Below are 25,166 nucleotides of genomic sequence, written 5' to 3'. Positions count from 1 at the left end.
GAATATTTACGTTTATAATCTAGCCGCGATCGTGACGATAAAATAAGTTTATATAGAAGAAGCTAATTCTCTATCGAGAGATTAACCATTAGTGGTTAATATACGTCGATCTCGATTCTCGAATCGTTTACGCTATGAATTCGATTAGGAAGCGCACGGTAAAAGACTTAATGATTTCGATTATTTTAGAGTATCTTAACTCTTAAGTTCGAGTAAAGCTCGAAGACGGTAGATAGTTTATATTTTAGAATGTTAATATTAATAAATAACTAAATGACTATAATTACGGAATATTTATTATCTTTTAGGCTAGAGCTCTTATGGAAAACGGTATTAAAGCTATTAAAGAAGTTAAAATCGACACTTCCCATCGAGTTTAACTTATTTAGAATATTCATTAAGCTATTATTAAAAATAAAAAGATACCATTATTATAGTCGTCTCGCGTAGAAATTAGTGAGTGATAGTTATTAAAGTTTATTATGATGACCACTCTAAATAAAAGTGTTGTTAATCTTATTAATTAAGAGAATACGAACTAGATATTATAGACTTATATCGATCTATATAGCGAAGAGAGAATAGATTTAGAATATGATAGTAATAACTCTTAGAATAGAATCTTAACGCTAAGAGTGAATTCTCTCTTCCCTCGCGTTGCTTAGTTAGTTAAGAGAGGATTCTAAGAGCGAACCCTAGAGCCACCGAGTAACATTAGTATAGAAATAGACTCGACTCTAAGATAGAGTAGTTATTAAAGCGAAATATTAAGAGCGTCTTCGGTATTCTTATATAAACTAAGTAGATCTATTATATCTACTAGTGATGTTTTAGTTCGTATTCTAGACTTAATAAGAGAGGAGAATCTACTTCCGTTGCGAGCTTCTTCTTATAGTGCTACGGACCCGCCCCCTAGATAATAATAGAGTTAGATAATTCTTAAGTATACTATATATTATCGAACGAGGTCGTTCTATGAATAGAAGAGGAAGAAATATAATAAGGTAAGGTAGCTATACTATGATGAGCTGTGCTAAGCTAGTAGAGCGGTAATAAGGTGAAAAAGTTATCTAGTTATATATTAAATCTAAATAGGCTAGTAGAGAGAAGGTATAGAATAGTTTACAGTGCTAGTAGTGTGCCATTCATTTTTTATAGATTGAGTAGAGTATTATGAATTCTATGGCTTTTAGTGTCGTCTACCTAAATCCTAAGAGTGTTTTATTAGTTCTATTCTGTTCCTCGATGCTACCGCTGTGCTAAGTGTTCGTAGCCCTAGCCGCTGCCTCTCTGGGTGGTGTTGGTGGTGTTGTTATCAGTATCAACTAGAAACGCGTTCCCGATTCCCGATCTGCTGGACAGGCCTCTGTGCGTTGTTGCACGTGCACGCCAAACCCTGAAGTGCTCTATTACAATACGTATACAGTAGTACGCGTCTCGAACATCTAATATTATAAAATATTACGCTCTCTAAAGTCGATCTTAGAGCTTATTAATTCTTAGTAGCGGGTAGATATTTTTAATGATAATGTCGTTTAGCTTCCGATAGTCTATATATAGTCGGAGCTTTCCGTCTTTCTTTAGAACGAATAGAATAGAGTATTCTATTTTTAACTCTAATGACTTAATGTAGTCTTTCGCTAAATATTCTTTAAGATATTTCCTTAAGGTCTTTTACTCGATTTCCGATAATGAGTATAGTAGTTTAAATATAGAGTGTTTTTCTTTTTAAAGACGTATTTTATAGTCCTATAGTTTATATTCTAGTAGAGCCTCGATTTCTACTTTCTTTTCGAATATAGATCTTAGTCTTTCGTATTCTAATGAGTATTCTATTATTACATTAGTAAACACTCGTACTAGTCGTACTTAAACGATTCTTTTTGTATATTTCTAAGCCGATCTTATCTCGAGTTCCTAGGTTTTCGCGGTGTAGTCGTAATTATTAAATCGTATCTAAGTCTCTACTTAGTTAATAATTAGATTATAATATTTTAACTAAGATATACTTAGTACTATATTATATTTTATATTCATAATATCGAGATCTAATTCTTCTTAATGTTCGTCGATCGTAAGTCGTATTAATCGTAGCTTATACGTAAGCTCGAATATAATGGTGCCGTCAAATTCTATAATTACGTCGGACCTTAGTCTTTTAATTTTTTATTACGGTAGCTTCTTTACTATTCTAGTATATACTAGGTTTTTAGTATATTCCGAGTTAATTAGGATACTAACTTCTTAGTTCTTTAATATTTCTCCGAGGAATATAGACTTAGCGTTAGATCTTATAGCTATATTTAACTTAAGTTATTAGTTTCTTCTTTCTTCCTTAGTTCTAACTAACTATACGTTATTTTTACTAACTTTCTAGCGCTAACGTCTTCTAGAGACGTATTTCTAGTAGTTTAGACGCCTTTAGTTCTTTCACTATTCTAGTTTTTTAGCTAGTGAAGGTAATTTATTTTTTTATCTTTTAAATTAAACACTTTATATTTATATACCGCGCATCGCGCTATCGATTCTTTATAAGTCCGCTATACTTCTACGACGATTATACTTAGTTTTTTCGGTTAAAGATAGTCGAGGTGCTATATATATAGATGAGAAATTAGCCGTAGAGAGTAAGTATAGATCATTCTATAGAGAAATAATTCTTAGATGCTAATATTCGGTAGAGTTTTTATAAGTCGGGGTACTCGAACTCTACGCTCTCTATAAATTCTTAGAACTACTTAAATTTTTATCTTCGCTTTAGCTAGAATTCGATCTATTATTAGTCGTGCTTATATTTCTTTCTTCGGTATTTATATAATTACTATAATTTCTCTTATATCGTCTTCCGTAAGAGCTCGTAAGAGGATTTCTTCTACTAAGGTTATTTCTATCTCTCTTATTAGTTCTTATATCTATTAGATTTTTCCTTTAATTCTTTCTATTACTTCTTATAGAATCTATTTAAGTTTCTCCCGTATAAGAAGTTTCGATTCTTCACTAAATTAAGCTTCTAATTCTTCGTCTAAGTCTAAGTCGAAGTCGTATTATAAATTCGTTATATTATATTCTCTTAATACTTCTAGATTTACCTCGGCAATATGAATATTTAAAGCGCTTAGATCGTCTCTCTAGTGAGCGTAGGTAAAGCCCGGGTAGTTTCTTTTCCACGGGTATTCATCGTTTTAGTAGATTCTTATACTAAAAGTCATTTTAATCTTCGAAGAGAAGTTTTCTAGTTCGTATATCGTATAGCTATACTCTAGTACTAAAGAAGTATAATAAGGATCTAAGTATAATCTTCTTATTTAATATTTCGTTCGAATATATATACGCGTAAATATAATTATCATTAATATCGCTTTTCCACTATCGATACTTTCTTTAATCGCTACTATTTCGCCTTCTACTATATTAGCTTCGGGGGTGATCGTCGCTATTTCTTTAGTCTTAGGCTTCTTTTCGACGACCGTAATTTATTTTCTCTTACTTCTATAGTCTTTTACGTAATGATCTAGCTTATCGTAGCTATAGTAGATAAGTTTTTTTTCTTTTCTAAGATTAGATCTTTCTCTATCTTTACTCTTAGTATTACCGCGTCTTTTCTACGCTTAGTCTAGATCTATAGACTATAATCCGTAATAAGGTTTACGCCTTTTTTAAATATTAGCTCGCTACGCTCTTATCGTATAAGTTTTTCTAGTAATATTAAGATACTCGTACTAATAATATTCTCTAATATCGTTATCTTCTTTAATAGCCGCAGCTATTCATTTTTCTAATAGCTTTTCTTCTAGATATCGAAGTTCTCACTTAATTTTTAGCTTTAATTCTTCTTAAAAAATAGAAATAATAATATTATCTTATTAGCTAAGCTTCGTATTTAGCGTTCTAAACTTAGTTATATATTTCTAAATAAACTCTATTTATCGAAGGCTCACTATTTTCTTTTAAGCTTTCTTTTCTTTATTCTTCGCTCTAAATATTAATTTTATTATTTTCTTAAACTCTATAAACGTAGCGAAGAGACTAATAGTTTTATTCTTTCTATTATTCGCCTCGTTCTTAATATAATCTTTAACGAAGAGTCTAAGTTAAGCCTCGATATTATCTTTAAAATAATTTTTTATAAAGAGTATTTTCTATAAGTCGTTTTAGAAGTTAGTGAGATTTATTAAAATATATAAATCTATATAGTGAATAAAGAATATAAGTTTAAATTTTACGTTATTAAAGAACTTAGATAGATTACTAATCTTTTCTTTAGTTATTAGCGTAGATACGGTAGTAGTTATTATCGTTCTTAAGATACTTAGTATTAACCTCGGAGTACTAATAGTAATAAATATAGTATCGTTAAGAAATAGTCGTGCTATACGTCGTACTAGTTCGTTAATAGACGAGATAAGTCGGTTCGATATTCTCTAACTACTTATAAGGGTTATTCTTTCATAATAAGAATAATAGCTAAAGTATTAAAGATTCTACTAAGATTTAACTAGATTAAAGTTCTTAGTAATAATCTAAGTAGTATAAACTAATTAAAAAGAATATAAGATATAAATAGTCACTTATCACTAAGAACTATATAGTTTAATAGATAATATAAGTTAGCTACGAAGAGAATATAAGCTATCTAGGGGTAATGAGAGTGTATATATAATGCCCATACTCTATACGCTCTATGCGCTCTGTGCGCTCTGCTGGCAGAGCCCACAGAGCCAACAGAGCCAGTAGAGTATATTACGTAACTTAGCCTTGCTCTTTCGCGGACCCTTCCACGTGGCTAATGAACGTGGTGAGCCGCTCCTATGCAGCCCACGTATCAGGGACCTACGCAACGCAGTAGGTACAAAGGAATTGGAGTAGCTGAATGCCTTATTCTATTCACGTAGTCCTATTGACAACGACTCAACGCTTAAGAAAAAGGAAGAGTTCTCTCTCAGCCGATTCAGGTGAGAGGAGACTCTTATAGCTTCCCCTCTTTCTGTCACGTGAAAAGGGTAAGGCAGCGTTAACCGATAGCCTTGTGCCTCAACCGTCCTTTGCCTTATCCTTTCCTTTTCTTTCTATACCGTCCACCCGATTCGGGTGGAGGGCGTAGAGTACTTGGGGACAACGGTGGGCTCGTGACACCACGACCGGTCCTTTCTAAGGCCGTGTCTAACATCGCTGCCTTCGGTTTATCTAGACATCGCGCTATATCTTCTCCCCGTAGTTTTCCTAGCGCTGGACTTCGCCGTACTACCCCCTAGACAGGCGCCTCAAAGTAGATTCGCGCCTAGCGTTAGGGTTTTACGCCGTTTTCCTCGGTGGGTATGCGGTGTGGTTAGCGGAGTGTCAGAAGCGCAATGGCTTCTGGGCGTACCCGGTGCTGGAAAGGATCAGTGTTAAGGTGATGGCTATTGGGTTTGTTAGTATGACTGGGTTCTTGGGCGCTGTAAGGGAGCTATTACTGAGACTAAGCTCGGCTCAGCTTTAGAACTGACGAGTCTGGTTCTGCCATCTTATCCTAAGAATATTGAGGAGGTTCTGATTCTACATAGAGGCTGAGCTAGAGATTAGTTAGAGAAAAGCCTCGAGGTTCGCCATTAATAGCACCTCTTCCGAAATACATCTATATTACCCAAAAGCCTAGAGCCTATAAAGGTAGGCCCGAGGCAGAATTACTAGAACCTACGCTACGCGGTAGATAACCAGAAACTAAAGTAGCTAAATATCTTACTCCATTTACGTAATTCTATTAACAACGACTCAACGCTAAAAAAAAAAAAGAAGAGTTCTCTCTCACCCGGTTCGGGTAAGAGGAAACTCTTATAGTTTTCTCTCTTTTCTGTTACGTGAGTTAAAGAGTAAAGCGACGTTAACCGATAGCCGTGTTAACTAGTGTAATAGAGCACTTCAGGGTTCGGCGTGCACGTGCAACAACGCACAGAGGCCTGTCCAGCAGTGTTAGGGATTCCTTGGCAAGTAGGCAGAGTCTAACGATAAGCGTGTATATAAGTTATCCCTATAGTATATGGTCGATACTGTACACGACTCTAAGCATGAGAGAAGAAGGAATGCGCCTCTCATGCGGGGAGTATACTAGTAATAAAGATGCACCCCCTGAGTCGCATCAACGCTTGGCTGGTGGCCTGATCGTTATCTGAGATATTAGGAGTCCGTTGTTCCGATGTTTAGCCGAATCCGTAACAAGCAGGTCGGGAATCGAGAACGCGTTTCTGGTTGGCGCTGACAAGACAACATCACCACTAACACCACTCAGAGAGGCAGCGCCGCAGCGGCTAGGGCTACGAATGCCTAGCACGGCGGCAGCATCGAGGAACATGATAGGACTGATAAAACATTCAGGAATTAGGTAGACGGCGCCAAAAAGCCATGGAATTCATGATACTCTGCTCAAAACTGTAAAGAATGGCACTCTGCCAGCACCGTAAACTGTCCCGCACTCCCCCTGCCAGCCCAGCTTGGTTTGACATGTGACTAGACAACTCTCCCCTCTCTGCCACCACTCCACCAGCACAGCACAGCACAGCCACTTTTGCCTTGTTACAATATAGCCGAAAAATTAACTGGGCATTCTATTCTATTTAAGATCTGAGGGGGTGTGTATATCTCAATATCCTGAGGATGTGATCCTTGTTAAGAACAAGTCGTCATCGTCATCATTAGGCACGCTTCCTTGTGGCCGTAGCATTGCGCCCCTTGCCCTAAGTTCTGGTGGAGGTGTTTCCCTTTCCTTACCTTTATCTTTCGCCTTACCTTTTTCCTTTCCCATTCCCGTCCTTATTCCCTTACCGGTTCCCTTTCCTGATCCCTCTTCTAATCCCTTTTCTATTACCTTCCCTTTTGCCTTTTCTTTACCTTGTCCCTTCTCCTTCTCATTTCCTGGAACCGTTTCCGTTTCAATGTCTATTTCCGATTGCCATACTACGGGTGGCCCTGGCGGCATTGATAGTGGTGTTAGTGGTGGCGGCGAGGGCGTTGGTGACGGTGATAGCGATGGCGATGGCGATGTTGATAGCGACGGGGACGGCGACAGTGTTGTTGCCCCATGAGGAACTGGCATCGGTGATGCACTCTGAGCATGTGGAAACCTGCCTGCACCCTGAAGATATTGCATTGCTGTTGCTTTGTAAGGATGTGACATCTTTGTCGTACAGTACTGATATGGCAAGGTTGTCGTCATGCATGGATCTAGCAAATTTGTTTGGCTGTACGGATCTCGCATCGCTGGTTTGTGCGGATCTGCCATCATTGTTGTCCTGGCGGGGAGTAATTTGTCGTAAGATGGCGAGGGGGGTACTCTTGTTTCACTGTGAGGGAACCGTCTTGGTCGCACAACCGTTACAAGATTAGGGTGTAGAGGCGGCGGTGGCGGTAACCCAACTGCTGTATATGGATGTGGCATTGGCGGCACCATTCTCTGTATGCGAGGAAGTATTGGAGGTGGTGATCTTGTTGTCGCGCTGTTGAGAGATGGTGATGGTGGCGTTGCCGTTCTTATATTAGGACGCAACGGTGAAATTATTGTTGTCGCTGGATCAAGAGGTGGCGATGGTGGTAATGCAATTTTGGGAAATGGTGGTGGTGGTGGCAGCACCGCCGAGGGAGTCATAAAAGGCTGCGGTGGTGGTGAGATTATCCTTGCTCCGCCAGGAAAGCGTGGTGGGCGTGGCATTGCCGAAGTCGCCATAGGAGAACGCGGTGGTGGTGATACTGTTGTTACCCTTCTAGGGCGCGGTGGTGGTGGCATTGGCGGGACTGTGAGAGGAGGCTGCGGTGGTGATGACATTATCGATGCTCCACCAGGAAAGCGTGGTGGTGGTTGTGGTTGTGGCATTGTGGGTACATTAAGAGGAGGTGGCGGGGGCTCAGCTGTCCGCCGTTGTGATGGGTGTGAAGGCTCAGGCTGAGGCTTGGCGGCCTGGCTTCCGGACTTACGGGTGGAGGTAAGGTGATTTGCCGTGGCATCCATGTGGCGGACAAATTGTGCAAGGTGTGGACGGACGTCTTGTACGTTACCACTGACCCAGCCATCCCAGATTTTGTCCAATTCGGCATACGACCTTCTCCAAAGCCAGTCTTCTAGCCGGCGGACATCTCGCAATCGTCTCTGGTTAACCAGTAATTGCAGCCTCAAGTGCGCGCCTTCTTTTTGGTGCTCCTGTGTGACCGACACCAACGCGCCCTGGTACTCGCCTCTCAGGGATGGCAGGCATTTCTCAAATTCCCGTTCGCTTTTCAAGAGTTCCCATTTATCCTGTTCTCGCTTATCCTTATAAGCATCGTCCAAATACTTGATTTTGGTGTCCATCGTTCGAAAGGCCTTCCAACACAACTTTTGCAGACGTCTATCGACGCGAGAAGGATGCTGGAAGCCTCCCGGGAAGATGCCTTGTTGGCATTGTCTCTTGGAAGAATGATAGCCTTGGCTTCCTGCCGGCAAGGATTCCTCGGCAGGGCGTTTTCTGGACCCTGGGATGCTTGACTTCCACTGGGCTTGCCCAGGGTATCCAGGTGCCATGGGGTGCGAGGGTTGAGTATAGCCGGGATATGAATTTTGAGCGTGGAATTCAGGTGCCATGGGGTGCGGGGGTTGAGTATAGCCAGGATATAGCTGTTGAGCCTGGCCAGGATCGTCCGATGCCAGAATCTGTGGCAGTTGAGCATAGCCAGGATATCCAGATGCCATGGAGTGTTGCTGTTGAGCATTGCCAGGATATAACTCTTGAGCTTCGCTTCTGTTTCCAGACGCCATGAGGTGTGGCGGTTGAACAGGGCCAGGATATAAATTTCGAGCCTGGCCAAAGGTTCCAGGTGACACGGCAAAAGACCTAGGAGGGCGGTTGACAGAGGCCCATGTGGTTACAGCGTAACCATCCTCGGCCTGACACTGTGAGGCGTTCCGCCTGCCGTCATTCGAGCTTACTGGTGCCACGGCAAAGGGGCGTGGAGACCATTTGAGGGAGGATCTTGACCGCCGCAAACGAGACCCTCCGCGTTCCCTGCCCGCCGCCGAAGGCGCAGACTCACGCGGAGCCGTGGTGGAATCTTTCTGAGGCTGGCGGCGGGAGTACGTTCCGCTGCGGACCGTCCGGCCCCTCACTGTCCGTGAAGGCGAACGACGGCTTGGAGTGGAGTTTTGAGCACTTTGACGGGCCTTGTCACGAGCATCGAAATCGACCGGCATTGTCACGAGAATTGAAATGCATTTATTGAGGGGATGCTGGATTGGCCGGCTCTGCAACAACCCAGAAAGACAGTAGTGAGGCCGCACCCAAGGCACACAGAAGGGCACTGAGCAGCAGTCAGCGGCGACTAGATGCTAAATGCTCATTATGCCTCGCCCTGCGTAGAGTTTCTCTAGGGTCTAGGAGAGTTTGAAGTCTAGGTAAAGTCTGAAATATGAGGTCGAAGGTGGGCACGGGCGGACGGGCGGGGAAGAGAGAAGGTGGGAAGTCAAGTTGAAAGTAAAAACAGGGTATTTGAGTTGAGTGGATGAGCGGATGGGTGGCCTTACCCAGGTACCACGTGGGGCATTGAGCATTGGGCATTACTGCCAGAGGCCGCCTCACCAGGGCATAGCCGCAGGCGGAGGAGGGCGCCTAGAAGGGCCTGTAGGCCTCAGCAGCCATTTAAGAGTGCCAGACGCTGGAGTGCCAGTCGGCATTCTACGCACCTAGATCTGAACTGGCTTAGTCAGTGGTCTAAGTAACTATCTATGACGCGTGCCGCAATGTAGCCCCCAACATATGAGATACTGCGGGGTAGAGGCCAAAGTTGAAAAATTCGCCAAGCAACAGTTGCCAAGCCCTAGCCCCTCAATTTCCTAAGCCCCTGATCATCCCAACACCCCCTCCCCCGGAGCCCCCTAAAATCCACTTCTCTTCCAACCAAGTCTGTCCTCTCTCCTGCAGTCCACTTCCCAGTCCTCTCTCCTCCCAATCAATTTTATTTCCTTGTGTCACAATCTAGCATTTCTCAGCCCACAAATCCACAAAGAGGGCTCGGCGCGCTTGAATTCAGTCTGTCTCTCGATCAGCTTGTCTAATCGCACCGCACCTGCGCTTCTGCAGACAATCCAGTCCGCTTTCTCAGATTGCTTTAAGAGGCACTGGGTAGTGGGGTTGCTACTAAGTACGCTCGCTTACCTTGACGGTAAGATAGCCGACTGCTCTGTGTGGAGAGAGTGTGTCGCTAACATCCACTTGAATGCCTCCAAGCCCACCCATCGCACCATGTCGTCCCACCCAAGATCCTCGGCCGCCTCGGCCGCCTCCTCTTCCCTCCCTAAGCTCGACCTAGCACGCACCTATTACAGGGCCCGCCATCCGCGCAGCCGCTCTGACCCAATCCGCGTGTCAGGTGCAGGGTCGGGTTTACGGGCTTGGCACAAATTGCCGACGAAGGAATCGACGCGAGGGGAAACACGCTTCAGGATAAATGACCAAGTTGAGGCATATTGGATGGACGACGAGGACACGCCGCAATCGTGCGCGGCCCTGATCCTCGAGATAAGAGAAGTGAGGTGGGACAGAAACATAAGGAAGAAACAAAAGAGAGCCCGGAAACTGCGCAAGGAACCTGTGACGTTGTTAATGGTGGCCTGGTTCTATGAGCCGGCTTTCGCAGCCACGATAGGTGCTCACGTAACGGCACCCACGGTATCCTCTCATATCGATATCATCAGTATCGAGTGCGTCAGGGAACGTGTGAGACCGGAGAAGCGAATTGCAATCAACTCGGTCCTCATTACTCATGCCAAGTCGGTGGTGCCGGCCAATACAGTGGACTGGCTCCCCAGGCAAAGGCAGGACCCTCCCACTTCAGTGGCCGTCCCGGTGACGCAGGGCTCGTCGCACCACGACGCGATGGATGAGACGGTAGACGTTGCGCCTGTAGACAACCCTGACCCCACACCAGCCACTAGGGACAAGATGGACGATATACAAAACTGGTTGACCGAGGTGCGCGATGAGGTGGCCACACCACAACATGACACAGTTGCACCACACGACACAGTGTACATACCACCAGATGTGACGGTGAACCCACCGCCGCTCCCACCAGTCGACATAGTGCTCCGACCAGACACATGATGTCATCGCCGATATCATTGCCGCTGACGGCACGGCACTGGGGGGTTCAAGGTTATTCAAGGGTCTACTAGCGAGATAAAACGGCGGAACAGGGCCACGGAAAAATCCCAGGGTGGGATGTTGTCATGGGAGATTGACAGGATGGACAAGTTGTCACGGAAACAAATTGACACGGAAGGAAACAAATTTTTATTGGAAAGTGCTGCAATTGGAGTCTATCTTCATGTTTGTAAGGAATCCGTCTACGTACGTACTCTCTGTGGTAGCAACTGCTGCCGTTAATACAATAATTCAAGTCGTTCGTGCCGGTTTGCGTCATTCAGTACCTCGTAGGCAGCCCAGCCTGTCAACCATGCTTGGTTCTCCATCCGATCCCTCGTTATCAATGCACTTATCAATACAATTATCAATAGACCCTTTGCCGTCGCAGCTGCAGCCATGATCGCCTCGGGCGAGCGTCTCTTGTTGCATGGTCTCCACAAAAGCTCTGGTGAATCCATTTGGTGAGAGGACTGGCATTTGATGGCCTTGTTGCTCTGCCATTCTCGTTGTCCCGTTCCGGGTCCACACCTCCATGCCCGCATCCGCGATTCTGCTGGCCCAATGACAGCCTTGATATTCGACTGGCCTGTAGTATCCTTCGATTTTCGAAGTCGTCTTCGCGGATCTCATTGCTTAAGAGCCCAAAGAGGCAAGCACAAGGCTGCAAGGCTGCTATTGGCTCATGGAATGTATTTGATCCGAAGCCGGAGGGGCACTACTTGTTAGACGCGGAGAGGTGGCGAGTCAACTACGTCATATTTCCCATCAAGCCTGCGCTGCCAGAAGCTTGCCAGCATCATGCCCACCGTCGAGCTATGATGTAGGCCTACTCTTGTCCCAGTGCCCTGATGGCCGCTTCTTCTTTCTCTCCCATCCTCACTTGCATGCTATGAGTGAAACCCAACAGAACTGCATTCAACTTGTTGACAACAGCACCGGCCCTCGGTCAGAAATGACAATGTCTGCGCCAGACGACAAGGAAACCGTCCCATCTCAGGACACTGAGGCCCAGGGGAAGCAAGGTGCGTTGGTCTTTGCCACGGAGAACCTGCTCTCGTTGTCTCTTGCTCACTGAAAACGAGCAGATAGTTGGGTGTCGAAGCCGCAAAGACTAGGCGACAGCGCAGGGGAGAAGATCGAGGGCACCCTTTCCCCGGTCGGCAAACACGTCGGCAAAGGACTGGAGACGGTCGCCAGGCCTGTCGGAGGCATTGTCGATCCTACCGTCGGAAGCATAATGAGGATGGGCAAAGGCTGGGGAGACCAACTCGGCGTTGGCTACGGGAACCATGAGGGTGGCCCAGCCAAACAAGAGGAGGCAGAGGGACAAAGAATGAAAGAGCCATTTGGAGGCAAGGAACAGAACGCAGACAACCCATTGGGTTTGTAACATGGTGCCACCTCTCGCCGAGAAGACAGATAGGAGACAGTCATGACTTGGCAAAGACATCGATGCCATGGTATACTTTATACAATCAACTTGACAGTTCCTAGTGTTAATAGGGTTGGCTGGCTGATTGATTTGATTATATTGGGGCGGGCTCGGGATCGGATTGTAGATTGTCGCAGAGGGAGGTACTGCAGGTGATTCTGTATGGATCGTTTTTAGCATTTACTCACTCAGCCATCGATACAGATCAGAAAGATGTTATCAGGAGAGCAACTTATTCATTTGAGAGCGCACAGAAGCACAGCCCTGGCAGTGGTGACGGGTTACCCGGCCTATTTCTCCCTCTCCCTTCCTCAAGCACTCTTGTACGGATTGATTGTTACACGAAGGAAAGTCGGGTTCATTTGCATTGATGAAGAACGAGAGGGGGGGTTTTTTTTTTCACGTAGAAGAGGACAATGCCTTGTTGAGATGTCTCACGAAGACAGATGAACTGACATAGGCGTACTGGTTAGTGTCGTGTTGTGTTGTGTTGTACGCAGTCTGGGAGTCTTGGCAATGGCAACCACCCCACGCAGCTCCGACACGGCAATGGATAAACAAGTCACCAGGGGACAATGACCGTCAATGCTCCTCTCTGCTTGATTAGCTAATGCGTGCTTCATGTGAGAAGCTATCATTGGTCCAGTGGACATGGCGGGGTTGTTTGGGGCAGCATCGTTTGTTGTGGACCCGTGTGTATCTTCTCGACTTGTACCACTTCTCCACGGTCCGACACGTGATGGTAGCCATGTGGACCTGTGCTGCCGCAGCCTTGTTGCCGTGTCCTGCTATGTCCCACTGGCGGAATACCACGCTGTCGAGCTGTCGGTAATATTGCCTCACACTCCCACATACGAGGTGAGTTCCCCGTTGATGGTATAATTTATGTCATGCTTTGCCAGCCTCTCCTCGTTGCTGCAATGCTGTAGCAATGCTGTGTTTCCTCGCCGGAATCTCGGCGCCGGCCTCCCTCCCATCCCACGTGACCTCGCGCCGCTTTTGCTCTGGCTGGCTCGCGCCCGGCTCAATGTCGGCTCAGGGTCGGCTGGGCCAGCTCACCCTGCTGACTACGTCAGGGCGGTAGCCCAAAGGTTGTCTCTCCTCCAGACTGTCAAGTTTTAACAAGGGCCCTAAAATTAGGCTCTAGGACATTAGCTACGTTGCCAGACCTCACGTATTACTAGGCTATCATACCGCCATCCAATTGATTGTATGCCCCCTTCAGAGACCGATTGATGGGTGATCAAGCTTAACCTTCTAGTTACAATTTCCGGCTGGTTGTTAGTGCTGCTAACTTCTTGTTTCCCAGAATCACAGATTCCTCACTAAGTACCTCGTACGACACAAGTACGAAGTGCTTGTCACGAGCTGCAGAAACCGAGGGGAGCTCACTCTGGCCACCCCGACCGTGCCACTTTTGAGATCACCAGCTCGTAGCTTCTTCCCTCCTCTCACTTTCCACGCAATCTGCCTACTCATCCTTCACGTCGTCCTTGACTGGACGATCCTATTTCGTCCTGCAGTTGTATCTGCACACCGTCTTCGTACCGCCAAACCAGTGCCTAAATTGGTCACAGTGAATACGGTCTATTTCTGGGTCCTCGGGAATCGGATTCTGCCGTTTCTTTCTCGGCCGCCGATGGTAGCCTTTTGCCTCCTTCTGAAACGCTGCTCTAGTTTCTCTTCCATAGAGTACAAAACGACGTCTAATCGAAGTCGGCGGCTGCCTGGCCACGAAATCCTTTCTCGCGCACAATCCTCCGTATCTGCCAGCTCTCTCTTGCCAATTCCCATGTTTCCACGATCTTCAAGTCCTTCTCTATTTCTCCTCCACCTCCTCCCGCCATGGGCGGACGAAAAGATTACCACAGACGAGTTATTGGCTCAAGCCGAGGCAAATGGGTCCAGAAGAGGAGCTCATACAGAAGTTGATCAAGTCCCCGTGAGCAGAAACATGTCTCCAAGACAAAGAAGGATCATGACGGAACTCTGTAGCGCTATGTCTGGTAGGAGTATACAATTATTCCTCTGGCCCGTTAAGAAGAGACGGTCGACCCTGATACTGTGTTCCGAGTTGGCACCTCTAGTTGATGAGAGAAGATTGCAAGCAAAAAGGGCTCCCTCTTCTAGACGAAGACCCTACGCTCGGCCAGCGTCTGAGCAAGGGGGTGCCTACTCTCAACCTGTTTATTGCGAAATGCCCTCTACGGTTCTACATCGCCACGAGCAAATCTCAGATCGACAATGGTAAAGCCAACTCCCTATTCCGTCTTCACTGTGGCAAAGTGGCTCTTTGTCAGGAACTAGTAACCCCAATGCTTATATCTGCTACAGGCCTCAACTTATCGGCACCCATTGACGATACAACCGTCTCTCATTTTTTATTTTTAGAAAAGGGGATTGGGGGTCTGTTCGGCTTGAACCTCAAGGCTTTGTCCCATCCCCTGTTGCATCTGCCTCACCAGTACCATCCCTCGATGAAGATCCTGCCTTGCGAGAGCTCGACTGGAGTGGAGGGATCATCGGCCTTATTTTGCCCGTAATCCGCGTTATGTATCGGGGTTGGGGTATGTCGACACCGAGTATTTTCATGATGCTTTCTCTCGCATCGTGACATGTGTTAGTCGCAATGTCGTACGGGCTCTGGCCATGTTCCTTCGCCAGTGACTCGAGTTGGCTGACGGTAACGTCAATCTTACTGCCTCTGAGCTGCTTCGTCCACTGATAGCCGTCTAAGTGGAAGAACTCATAGCTCCTTCCATCCATCTGATACCACCTTTCCTTGACTGCCTTGCCTTTCGGGCCATCTCTGCTCATTTGATACCATTTCAAGAACGGTTCGCCAATATCGACTTCTCTGATTTCTGCAAAAAGTGGCCTAGGATCAGCCATACAAAATCATGAAAGACCATCTAGAATTGTTATACATACCAAAATATGGGCTAAGAATGCCGGTGTCGGGGTCTTTGTGGTCCTCGAGACGTTCGAACATGAATTGGGTGACTGGTCTAATCTTCTTTTCAACGCTCTGACTCATTTGTTGGACTTGTTCCGCTGTGTGAGCATCGAGCAGCACAGCTGAATGTGCCAAATAGTCGATCGCGAAAGGAAGATTGCGAAGCGGTCTCCGGCATATATACCCACGGGTGAGTTGGAACGTCCCGCAGTCCTCAATGGACCTGGTGTGGCTCACTTTCCACAAGAATTAGTACATAGCACCTGTTTGACGCGGAGCATCGGGTGGGACGATGTGGTACCTACGAAACTTGACAGTTGCCTCGATACTTTTGCCTGATTCCATTTCCATGGTCATATCTTATTGATCCTGAGGCTTGTTGGAATTTTGGAAGGGCGGGCGATTTGTTTTATGGAACAAGGGCTGGGGATAAGAAACCAATAAACATCATTCCGACTTGATGAATAATCCTAAAGCGAGGGCTCTCGACTTGGAAAATGGAGGAACGCTTGGATGCCCTCCTGACCAGGTGCATTTTTTGTAGATGCTGTGTAACCTTACCCCGTCTGTAAGTGGTTACGTGATTCAAGGATGTCGGAGAGGAGGTGAGCCACGACAACAAATAGAACAGCGCAAAGTCAGGGGCAGCAGCGTAACCTAAGTCGATTGGTGTAAGCGACAATTGTGAAATCCTGTCTCTCACACAAACCGGGCGTCAGGCTGTTGCGCTGGCAGCAACGCTTGGATGTAGCAACTAACCAGAGAAGATCTTATGCGGCTGAGAATGGTTCTTCTAGCAGACGCTTGCAGGATGTCTAAATACCCTGCCTGCCCCGCCTGCCCCGCCCGCCCCGCCCGGCCCCAAGGACCAGCCCAGGATGTGTACATATATATGCTTGATGGACTTCGACTCAGCCTCACCTACTTCGGGCATTTCAATCTTGAGGTCCTTATCAAGTCTCCCAGGAACAAACCCACTCATTCTCGCAGTTAGCTTATAATTTTTTTCGGGTTGACTATTTTTTGCCCCGTAGGTATCCAGTGAGGGTGATTGTATCACTCAAAATATCTGACACTATTCAGCACGCGAACCGCGAGCATCCAAGTATGGGCAACACTTCCAGCACCAGAGCAGCACCGAGAAGACGTGGCTTCGGCGAAATGATCTCTACGTGCTTCGATGTGGTCGATAGGAGTGCAAGATTCTTCGGCACAGCAGAGAGACTGATGCCTTCACTCCTGACCATGTCAAAGCATGCTGGATATCTTCTGGGTTTCAGCACATTCCTCGCAGGCGTCGGCGTCGTCACACAGGGCGCAGGTGTTCTCACACAGTACCTGCAGACGAGACAGATGATAGCGGAGGTTCGTGGCATTCACGAAGAATTGGTGGCTGGGACAGGTCTCTCGGCCGACCAATTCGCCTCCAGAGTTTACGAGTACATCAAAATGAAGACTAAACAGACCTCCGGGCACAAAAGGAAACATCTTTACTTTGTGTATCACCCGGACACCGATTGGCACCCCCGCTTTGCGGCTCTCACGGCAGACGAAGAACTCGCCGATTCCTTCATGGGGCTATGTGAAGACTTGGATTTCTTGTGCCTGTGGATGCAGTATCTCCGAGTCCGGTTCAAGTTTTCAAGTGAATGGGGCTCGCGTCCGATCTTCCATCTGCTGATGCCTGCTTATCGCCCGCAGGTCATTGAAGAGCCGATAACCTTTGCACAATCGTTGCAGCCTCTTCATATTCACGGTCTCATCCATAACAAGTTTCCGTGGGTGGCATTAAACTTATTCGATGCCGACCTGGAGAAGCTTGATGGAATTCGTATCTGGCGGCCCGACAAAAGTTGGTGGGAACGAATTTCTGGCTCCCAATCAGACCAACATCCGAGAATTCTCGGTCTTACCCAACAAGAGCTCGATGAGATCTTCGAAAATGAAATCAATATACGCCGGGTCCGAAGAAGAAGGGGTGGCAGAGGTATACCACGAAGATTTAGGCAATTCGCCTGACTACATTACAGTGAAGAGCTCCAGAGACAAAACTTGGGCCCACTCAAAGATGTTTGGAGGAGAATTACAGCAGAAAATAAGTGGCCGCCATGATCAGCGAACTGGGAGTTCCATGGGCCTAGCTAGGGCCTGTCATATTTTGGGTCATTCTCTTCAATGAGTGGTTATGCTAGTGACGACTTGGACGATTGCACTACAAACCTACCTTTACGCGGCTACCAGGACCCGGGAGACAAGGCAGATGGGGGCCGAGAAAGCCGAGTAGGATAGGAAAGGCGAGAGAGGAAGGAGCTTGAGGTCATCGTCTATCCATCCCGTGCACCTTGGATTGCTCTGAAGGGCAGAACCAGTTAGATCACCAGTGGATAGAAGGAGTCGGTCGGACTTGTATAGGGTTGAGTTATTTCTCTCCAATGCGTCATTATCACACGAAGGGCTAACTTGGCTGAAGCGGGAAGCGGAAGGGCGGCGACTTGGTCTAGGGATATCTTAAGAACATACCGAATAGACTCAGGTGAAGGCAGAGATTGTCGAGCTGGGTGAGAGCACAAGGTGGCGTCACCCCTTCCGAATCGGGGGAAAGGGAGTTCAACGCAGTTTTTGCTTGTCTTTAGATGCCAAGACTTGTTATTATGTACTGCATGACGGCTCGCCGGTACCTGGCCGAGTACTATTTCAACTGCAGCTTCATCTTCAACTTCCAATCCCACGAACCCTCTTTGGAGCACCACACGCTCTCCTGTCTCGAACCGTATAAACTCAGTCATCTCGGATTCTGGGTGAGCCACTGCATCATCTGACGAATGGCCGAAGTTTTCTTGATCGATGGCCAAAGCTGGAGACGACTGTCTCCAGTTTGTAAGGAGAAGGGTATCACGGACAGTAAAAAGAAGGGGAAACCCGCCCGGGATGGCGTGCTCTTACAGATGGAAGTATCCAACTCCACATGCAAGGCATACCCTCAGATCCAATCTCATGTCCTCTAGCTCTACATGTCATATCATCGCGAATCAAGCGCCACTTGGATGTTGAGATTCGGATCCTGAATCGAGTTGATGAAGCCCGAGACCGTGGTCCTCGCGAGGTTGGTGGAGAAGTCGGTGTCCGCTGGCAGGAGCACAATGTGAGCTATGCTCGCATCCCCGTCGAAGATGACCGCGGCTTTCTGGGTGCCCGTGATCGGTCGCTGGATCCAGTTGGAGTCGCCTTTGGCATGGGCATTGTGCCAGGTGGACTTGCATTTCTGGCCGCCCGAATCCAAGACTTCAAAGATGTCGAATTCGCCGCAGCCAGAGTCCCAGCACGAGCAGTTGCCGTACTGTTCCGTCTCTCACCGCTCCTCATCCACCGTCCGCACATGGCTTGTCCGTCATGATCACGAATTCACTGTTGTCGCCGATCAAGGTGTCTGCTAGAGTCACTGGCGACGCAGAACCAGCACTGTTGTCAGCCGACGCGTAAGAGAGCGAATTGCCCCAAACACTAATCTTGTCAGCGAGGTTGCTAAGGTTTCGGTGAGTTTCTTCCGACTTGCGTGTCAAACACGCCAGATCCTTCTCCATCATGGTTGTTGAGGAAGACGATGCCGTCCGCAAACCTTATTCCGAGTTGTAATAGGCCTGTCTGCCCCACTGCCCAACACTACCACCGTCCGCACTCGCTCCGCCTGCGACTGCTCTGCGCAGGCGCGTGGCCGCCTCGTGCAGACCAGCTGCGCTGTCGCCGGATATACATTCAGCCTGATCGGAAGCCCTTCAACAATACCTCTCTTAGACACCTTCAAGCGCAGGCTTCAGCTTTATACGCGCTGCAGTTATCGATCTTTCTTCTCTACTTCATCTTTCAGTTGTACTACCCTCCCATATCTCTAAGCGTGGCCCGATCTCATAGAGCAAGCTGTCTCCGCCGAACGAGCGGTGGGTGGCCCGTCCAACCCGGTCGACGACAGCCTAGCCCGGGAAGAGGCCTCGTGAGCACGTCAAGTATAACCGAGCGGGAGGGTCTAGAATATGGCCCTTCCGAGCTTTGAAACAAGAAAACTGGGAACCCGGGGGCCAAGTTGTGGGAACCTTCACAGACTCAGGACTATGATCAGTCACGTAGGGCAGCACCTCAGGTTGAAGCGGCGAGCCTCAGGTCGTCATCAGGCCCAAAGATGGAAAATGGAAAGTCCTCGTGTCGAGATTCCGACGTTGAACTCCCTGTTTCGCCGTCGACGGGCGGATTGGTCTGCCAGCGTGGTAACGCCCTGGATGATGGGTGCCGAGACATGTCAAAAATGCCTCCAGCGTCTGGTCAATCCCTCCCAACCACCAACCCGCTCGCCGGCCCTTACTTGTCAAATCTGTCAAGTTGTTTCAAGAAACAGGTTTTGTGTAGAGGATCCCTCTCTATCTCTCCCTACCAACCAGCTGTCAAACTACCGTGATCAGGAGGTGACGCAGTAGCAAGGGGCTTCCAATCAGGCATAAAGGATGCCAACATTCCTCCTTCGCCCCTTGCCTCCCCTCTGGTCTGGCCAACTGCAACTGCGACTTGCATCCCCCCCCTTTCACGGTTATCTCATCGGTTCGAAGACTCTTGCTTTGTTGGACGCTATGCTTTCCATCCTCCAAGTCACAGCCATCATCTTGCTGGTCCAGAATGTGGCGGTCGACATTCTCGGTACCGCCGCGTATCGAGCACCGCAGACGCAGATCGTGTCATGGCAGACGCCTCTCAACCTCTTTGTCTGCTACCGCCAGATACAGACCTCGCTTGCCATCATGGTGCTGTTAGCCACCTTCGTCTCAGGCTATGCAGATTACGTGAGTGTCTTGATGCTGATGGGGGCGATGCTCTTGTGTGAAGCATCCGCCGAGGTGAGTCCCCGTTTCATTTTGCCATGGGTGGGCTGTGGTCACTTCTAAAAACTTGAGCAGCTCATTTACCTATACTCCTTGCTTCGACACCACTTCTTCCATCGGGAGACGGCGATTTGTTGGTTCTTCACTTTGGTGTGGGCTCTTCCCTTTGGCATAGCTGCGCCCTTGTGAGTGGAACCCAGGCTGGTCTATTCGCTCCAAAAGCGCCGACTATTTTTTTCTAGGTCCCAGAGATTTCAGTTGACGCCCTTTTGCCTCTGCTCCGTCGTGTCCCAGATTCTACAGGTTATCATCTGGAGATACCTCCACAAGCACGTCTTCAATGCCAGATACCCTCTCCTCAAGAGCACCGAGCTCGGTCGGTACCACTGCCTGTGGGGACAGGGGAGGGCTTTCTTTTTCCTCGCCCTGTCCATCGCATTGGCGGTGCTGTCGGCCTTGTCATCGCACCATCAGCCGCTATATGCCATTGTCTGCGGGAACCTCATCATCCTCGCCCCGACCCCTAAAACATTTGTGAGATACAATCGCTCCAGGCGGCAGACCAAGTTCAACGTGGAACAACAACTTGAGGACGGCACAAATCCAAAAAAGGTCGCCGTGGGCGGCTCCTCGATTGAGGAAGTCGTTGCGCACTCAAAGCGGCAGGCACAGAGGTTGTCCACATGCACCGTCTTGACAACGATGGTACAAAAGGACGGGCACATGTTCCACTACAGCCATGAGGAGCAGCGCTACCTCTATCTCTTGCAAGACCCCGGAGAATTACGCAAACTTCAAGACCTCCGCCACCGCACGCCATGGCCTGTCACCTGTCCATCGGAGCAGTGCACTGCCGACGAGTTCATGCAACTTGCCCAAAGCTGGCCTCTGGAGCATCCCTATATGCGCGGCACACCGTCTCTCTACGACATCTTCCGCGACATCTTCAACGCCGAATTGCGCGGGAACATCACCGACTTCCAACACAAGGTTGCGTGTGACAAATGCCTGGACCGCAAGTGCTTTGCACAGTATCGTCTCATGTTCCTGCTGTTGCTCAACGAGGTCGGATCAAAGATGCGCGTTCGCCTCGATGAGCGCGGCGACATCTCGACGCACGGGACAACCATCAGCGACCTTTGGCTCACCGGTGTTCGACTCGAGTCGTCGTCAACGGTTCGTGTTGCGTTCAACACCGACGTCAATCAAAAAACGGTCGACGTTGGATTGCATGACCTTTGGAAGTTGAATTCATTCGGCATATACCTGACCGTGCCCCCCATTGTTGCCGACATTCTCCCCTTATGGGACGAATACCCTGCTGGCGTCAACAGGAGCGGGACGTGGATTTAGGTTTAGATCGATGCTACCAATGCTGACTCTGCCAACTGTTTCTCGGTACCATCTATACTCTGTATACTAACTGTGCTCCTTCATCCGTTTTCCTTTCGCTTCATCTTCCCACCATTCCTTCCTCTCTACTCCCCCTCCCTCCCCTTTTTTTCTCTTTCTCCCTTCTCCTCTAAGCAGGCGTTCCAATATTCCTTCCCCACCCCCCCAAAAAGGGGGACCGATGATATTCTAGCTAGCTGTGATAGCTGCTTTGTCTTGCGTTGTGCCCCTCTTCTATCGTCATCACCCTTATCACATTCAATTATTACATCACCACTTTTATCATCGAGAAGCAAAACAAAACCACCAATCTATTGTAACGGAGCACTTCAGGGTTCAGCATGCATGTCCAACAACGCACAGGGGCCGGTCAGGCAGGTCGGTGATCGAGAACGCCTTTCTTGTCGGTGCTGGCAAAACGACACCACCACCAACACCATCCGCAGAGAGGCAGCGGCTAGGGCAACGAGCGCCTAGTACAGCGGCGGCGGCGTTGAGAGGTGGAAAAGGACACAGAGAATGCTCAGGAATAGGTAACCGGTATCAAAACCATAGACTACTCGTATCAAACTGTAGAGAATGGCGCGCGGCCAGCACTGTAAACTGTTCAGCACGCCTGCCACGATTTTCTCTTGAATGTCCGTCTGTCCCTGTGCCCCTTTGTTCTCGCCGTCGTCGTGACGACAGTTCAAAGCTTGTAGTTCTTAAAGATTGTAGTCCCACCAACGCTGCTTAAGCCACGATAGATCCTTGGAATTGCGGCAACCCCAGACAGCGGAATTGTCACATCCATAGTGTGGACTTGTAGCTGTGTCGACGGTGATAGTGTCTTGTGAGTCTAGACTCTCGTAGTCTTGCAGCGACTGCATTACGAAATCGAGCTGCTGGGCGGCAATGAGCGGCCCCATGCTCTAGAGCTTTGTATCACATCTACACTGGCGCGCAATTCCTCACGTATTTATTGGGCTTTGTCGCCGTTGTTGTAATTATACATAAAAGGGCATGGCCCTGTGAGTCCCCGATGAGCACCCCATCTCTCATCACTAACGTCCTGGCTATCATGCGTCGTGTAACAAATGAATAGCTGTACAGACCATCTGCTGCAACTCCTTTACGACATCTGTTGTTTGCTTCTTCTCGAGAGTTTTTCAGCCAAGCAAGTCGTCTTGGACCATGCAAAGATACAGCATGTAGGATGATTTACAATCTTTTGCAGCGTCCAAATAATTCAATGCTTCAGAAGTCTCGATAGCAAGAATGCACGCTCCCTCACCTGGCCTTGTCCGAGTTTGCCGTGCTGTCTTCTTTTGAGACCGATCTGTCCGCATCCAGTTGCCGCGCTTACCCTGGGAACGGCATCAATCCTGGTCTATCGACAGGCCACTCTTCATTCTCTGGCACCGACACGGCCTCGTCTGCGTCATCTGGTGTAAAACCCGGAGAACCCTCGGTATCGGCATTAGGATCCTCCTCAATCCTCTCTTCCAGGGAATCGGCTTGTTGAAGAATGGAACCAAGTTCTTCCACCGATAGCTCGATGTTCCGACTGTGTAGGAATGGCGGAACGAGTTCCTGGCGTGCAAAGTCGAGCACGGTGATTTGCAAGGGCGGTCCCGGAACCAGTGTGCCGTTTTCTGTGCGGAGCTCCTAGGCATAAACGTAAGTAGATAGTTCACAGACAATATGGAAGGCTGATACTGACTTGAACCCGGCATCCAAGCCGTAATCCGGCGGGGTCAGTGTAGTCTCGTCTCCATGTGCACAGTGTAACTTTGGATGTGCGATTGTGGTCGTAGTCAACGGCGATCAACAATCGGGCTTGCCGGTTGCTTTTGAGGATGTGGAACTCAGCCAGCTCTTGGAGTCTGTTCCGCTTCTGCGAATAGGCGATTTCGACAGGGAGACCACACCTTGGTAGGTTGGCGTGTGAGAAAAAGATATCCGGTTGGTGTAGATCACGGCTCGAGTTGGAGGCTGCTTTCGAGCCAGGGGGGGCGGCATGCACAATCCTGGCCCCAAATTCTTCTGCTTCTCCTCCGATTTCCGAGCACAATCTTATCAACTTTTGGAGGATGTTCCGTGCAAGGGATCGTCTCAAGAGCTCGTGAGCCAGAGAGGGTATTTGATGAACGAAGGTCTCCGAGCGGCAGAAATAACCATACCTATATCCGGATGTCAGCAGCAATCAAGTTGAAAACCCCCCCTTTTCGCCTCAAACATACTGGATCTGCTCTCGCGACTCGGTGAGGCACGTGTTGAGAGCATCCCAGACGCGGACACCAAGAGTGTACTCAGTCCAGCAGGACGCATCACGCGCGGCCACGGCGGTACGCGTGATGAGAGCTTCAAGCATCGAGGTCGCCTCTCGTCTTACCTCCCTCTCGGCTTCTTCCTGTGCGAGAATTACACTTAACGCTTCTTTGATGGCCGGGTCTTCGACCGCATCAGGCTCATCTGCGGCGTTAGGATCGTCAACGGGACGGGGAGCAGGGTCGTCCGTGATTTGGAAAGCGAGATTGTTTGTGGGTTGAAGAGCGAGATTGTCTGGGGTCTGAGGAGCCAGAGTATTCGTCAGTTGAGGGACGAGACCGTTCATGGGACGAAGAGTGAGACCGTCCATGGCTCAACAGACAGCTTCGCGCGCTGTGCCAATGAGCTTGGTAGTAAACGGAGGATCATAGAGAGACCAAGTTCGAGTGAGTCTGTGTAGAGATGAAGGTTGTTTGGGGGGGGGGGGGGGGGGGGGGGGGGCAGGATTTGGTCTGTGCAAGAAGTCAGGAGACAACAGCTGTTTACCACGATAAGGAAAGAACAAGTCCAGGAACATGATCGCACTTGTCTTTATCCCTTCTCACTACTTGCAGTGTTTCATAACTCGACCGAGGTAGAGATCCGTCAGCTTGCCGACAGAAACTGAAGCCTATCAAAGATTTAACTCTCAGAATCATTCTTTTCATACGTTGACGCCAGGCCCATCTGTGCTCGACGCGATCCAAGAAGATGAATCAAGCGGTGCCCCAGAGCTGCATGGGAAAGAGGTGATTCCGGTCGTGGCTGACTCTACAGAAGACGGATGGAGACTGGGTAAAAGACTCCAGACCTGAGGGCAAACTCGGTTTCTGATCGGAGGAATGTCGAGCATTGCGAAGAGATCTTGTGCGACTTTCCCATAAGCTAGCACAGCAATCTCCACGACACAACAATCACCAACTACAACAGCTTGGAAGATTACATTTCTAGTCCAGTGACTCCTCTAGGCGACTGTTGGGCAACTCGGCAGGAGACAAGTCAGTCTGAAACCATACCAGCATCCGGAGCAGCTTGCTGAGTTTTGTTGGAAGAATCGACAACATGGACTCGAAGAATCGTGAAGCATT

The 25,166-nt window shown here is 48.2% G+C and overlaps 8 protein-coding genes across 8 annotated transcripts; 4 read left to right on the top strand and 4 right to left on the bottom strand.

The window, feature by feature from the left end:
• Positions 1-7,944: 7,944 nt before the first annotated feature.
• Positions 7,945-8,761, bottom strand: A1O5_13294 (uncharacterized protein; the record flags this gene model as incomplete). Its single annotated transcript, XM_007753860.1, has 1 exon — positions 7,945-8,761. A coding segment is annotated over one exon (816 nt), but the record flags the coding sequence as incomplete, so codon positions are not given.
• A 1,480-nt stretch (positions 8,762-10,241) lies between these two features.
• Positions 10,242-11,102, top strand: A1O5_13293 (uncharacterized protein; the record flags this gene model as incomplete). Its single annotated transcript, XM_007753859.1, has 1 exon — positions 10,242-11,102. The coding sequence occupies one exon, from the start codon at positions 10,242-10,244 to the stop codon at positions 11,100-11,102; it is 861 nt and encodes a 286-aa protein (XP_007752049.1).
• Positions 11,103-12,102: 1,000 nt separating this feature from the next.
• On the top strand, positions 12,103-12,534 carry A1O5_13292 (uncharacterized protein; the record flags this gene model as incomplete). The annotated part of the gene is made up of 2 exons (XM_007753858.1): positions 12,103-12,166; positions 12,230-12,534. The coding sequence occupies 2 exons, from the start codon at positions 12,103-12,105 to the stop codon at positions 12,532-12,534; spliced, it is 369 nt and encodes a 122-aa protein (XP_007752048.1).
• A 2,466-nt stretch (positions 12,535-15,000) lies between these two features.
• A1O5_13291 (uncharacterized protein) lies at positions 15,001-15,613 on the bottom strand (the record flags this gene model as incomplete). Its single annotated transcript, XM_007753857.1, has 2 exons — positions 15,001-15,440; positions 15,508-15,613. The coding sequence occupies 2 exons, from the start codon at positions 15,611-15,613 to the stop codon at positions 15,001-15,003; spliced, it is 546 nt and encodes a 181-aa protein (XP_007752047.1).
• Positions 15,614-16,639: 1,026 nt separating this feature from the next.
• Positions 16,640-17,551, top strand: A1O5_13290 (uncharacterized protein; the record flags this gene model as incomplete). The annotated part of the gene is made up of 1 exon (XM_007753856.1): positions 16,640-17,551. One exon carries the CDS (start codon positions 16,640-16,642, stop codon positions 17,549-17,551), a length of 912 nt encoding a protein of 303 aa, XP_007752046.1.
• A 1,000-nt stretch (positions 17,552-18,551) lies between these two features.
• A1O5_13289 (uncharacterized protein) lies at positions 18,552-19,116 on the bottom strand (the record flags this gene model as incomplete). Its single annotated transcript, XM_007753855.1, has 2 exons — positions 18,552-18,869; positions 18,931-19,116. The coding sequence occupies 2 exons, from the start codon at positions 19,114-19,116 to the stop codon at positions 18,552-18,554; spliced, it is 504 nt and encodes a 167-aa protein (XP_007752045.1).
• A 1,032-nt stretch (positions 19,117-20,148) lies between these two features.
• Positions 20,149-21,750, top strand: A1O5_13288 (uncharacterized protein; the record flags this gene model as incomplete). Its single annotated transcript, XM_007753854.1, has 3 exons — positions 20,149-20,412; positions 20,473-20,582; positions 20,640-21,750. 3 exons carry the CDS (start codon positions 20,149-20,151, stop codon positions 21,748-21,750), a joined length of 1,485 nt encoding a protein of 494 aa, XP_007752044.1.
• A 1,380-nt stretch (positions 21,751-23,130) lies between these two features.
• A1O5_13287 (uncharacterized protein) lies at positions 23,131-24,409 on the bottom strand (the record flags this gene model as incomplete). The annotated part of the gene is made up of 3 exons (XM_007753853.1): positions 23,131-23,436; positions 23,492-23,951; positions 24,012-24,409. The coding sequence occupies 3 exons, from the start codon at positions 24,407-24,409 to the stop codon at positions 23,131-23,133; spliced, it is 1,164 nt and encodes a 387-aa protein (XP_007752043.1).
• Between the last annotated feature and the right edge of the window lie 757 nt (positions 24,410-25,166).

Source organism: Cladophialophora psammophila (genome assembly GCF_000585535.1).
Source record: "Cladophialophora psammophila CBS 110553 chromosome Unknown aczJe-supercont1.45, whole genome shotgun sequence".
Taxonomy (NCBI): Eukaryota; Fungi; Ascomycota; class Eurotiomycetes; order Chaetothyriales; family Herpotrichiellaceae; genus Cladophialophora; species Cladophialophora psammophila.
The sequence above is the reverse complement of the archived record's forward strand: the minus strand, read 5'-3'. Positions and strand labels throughout refer to the sequence as shown.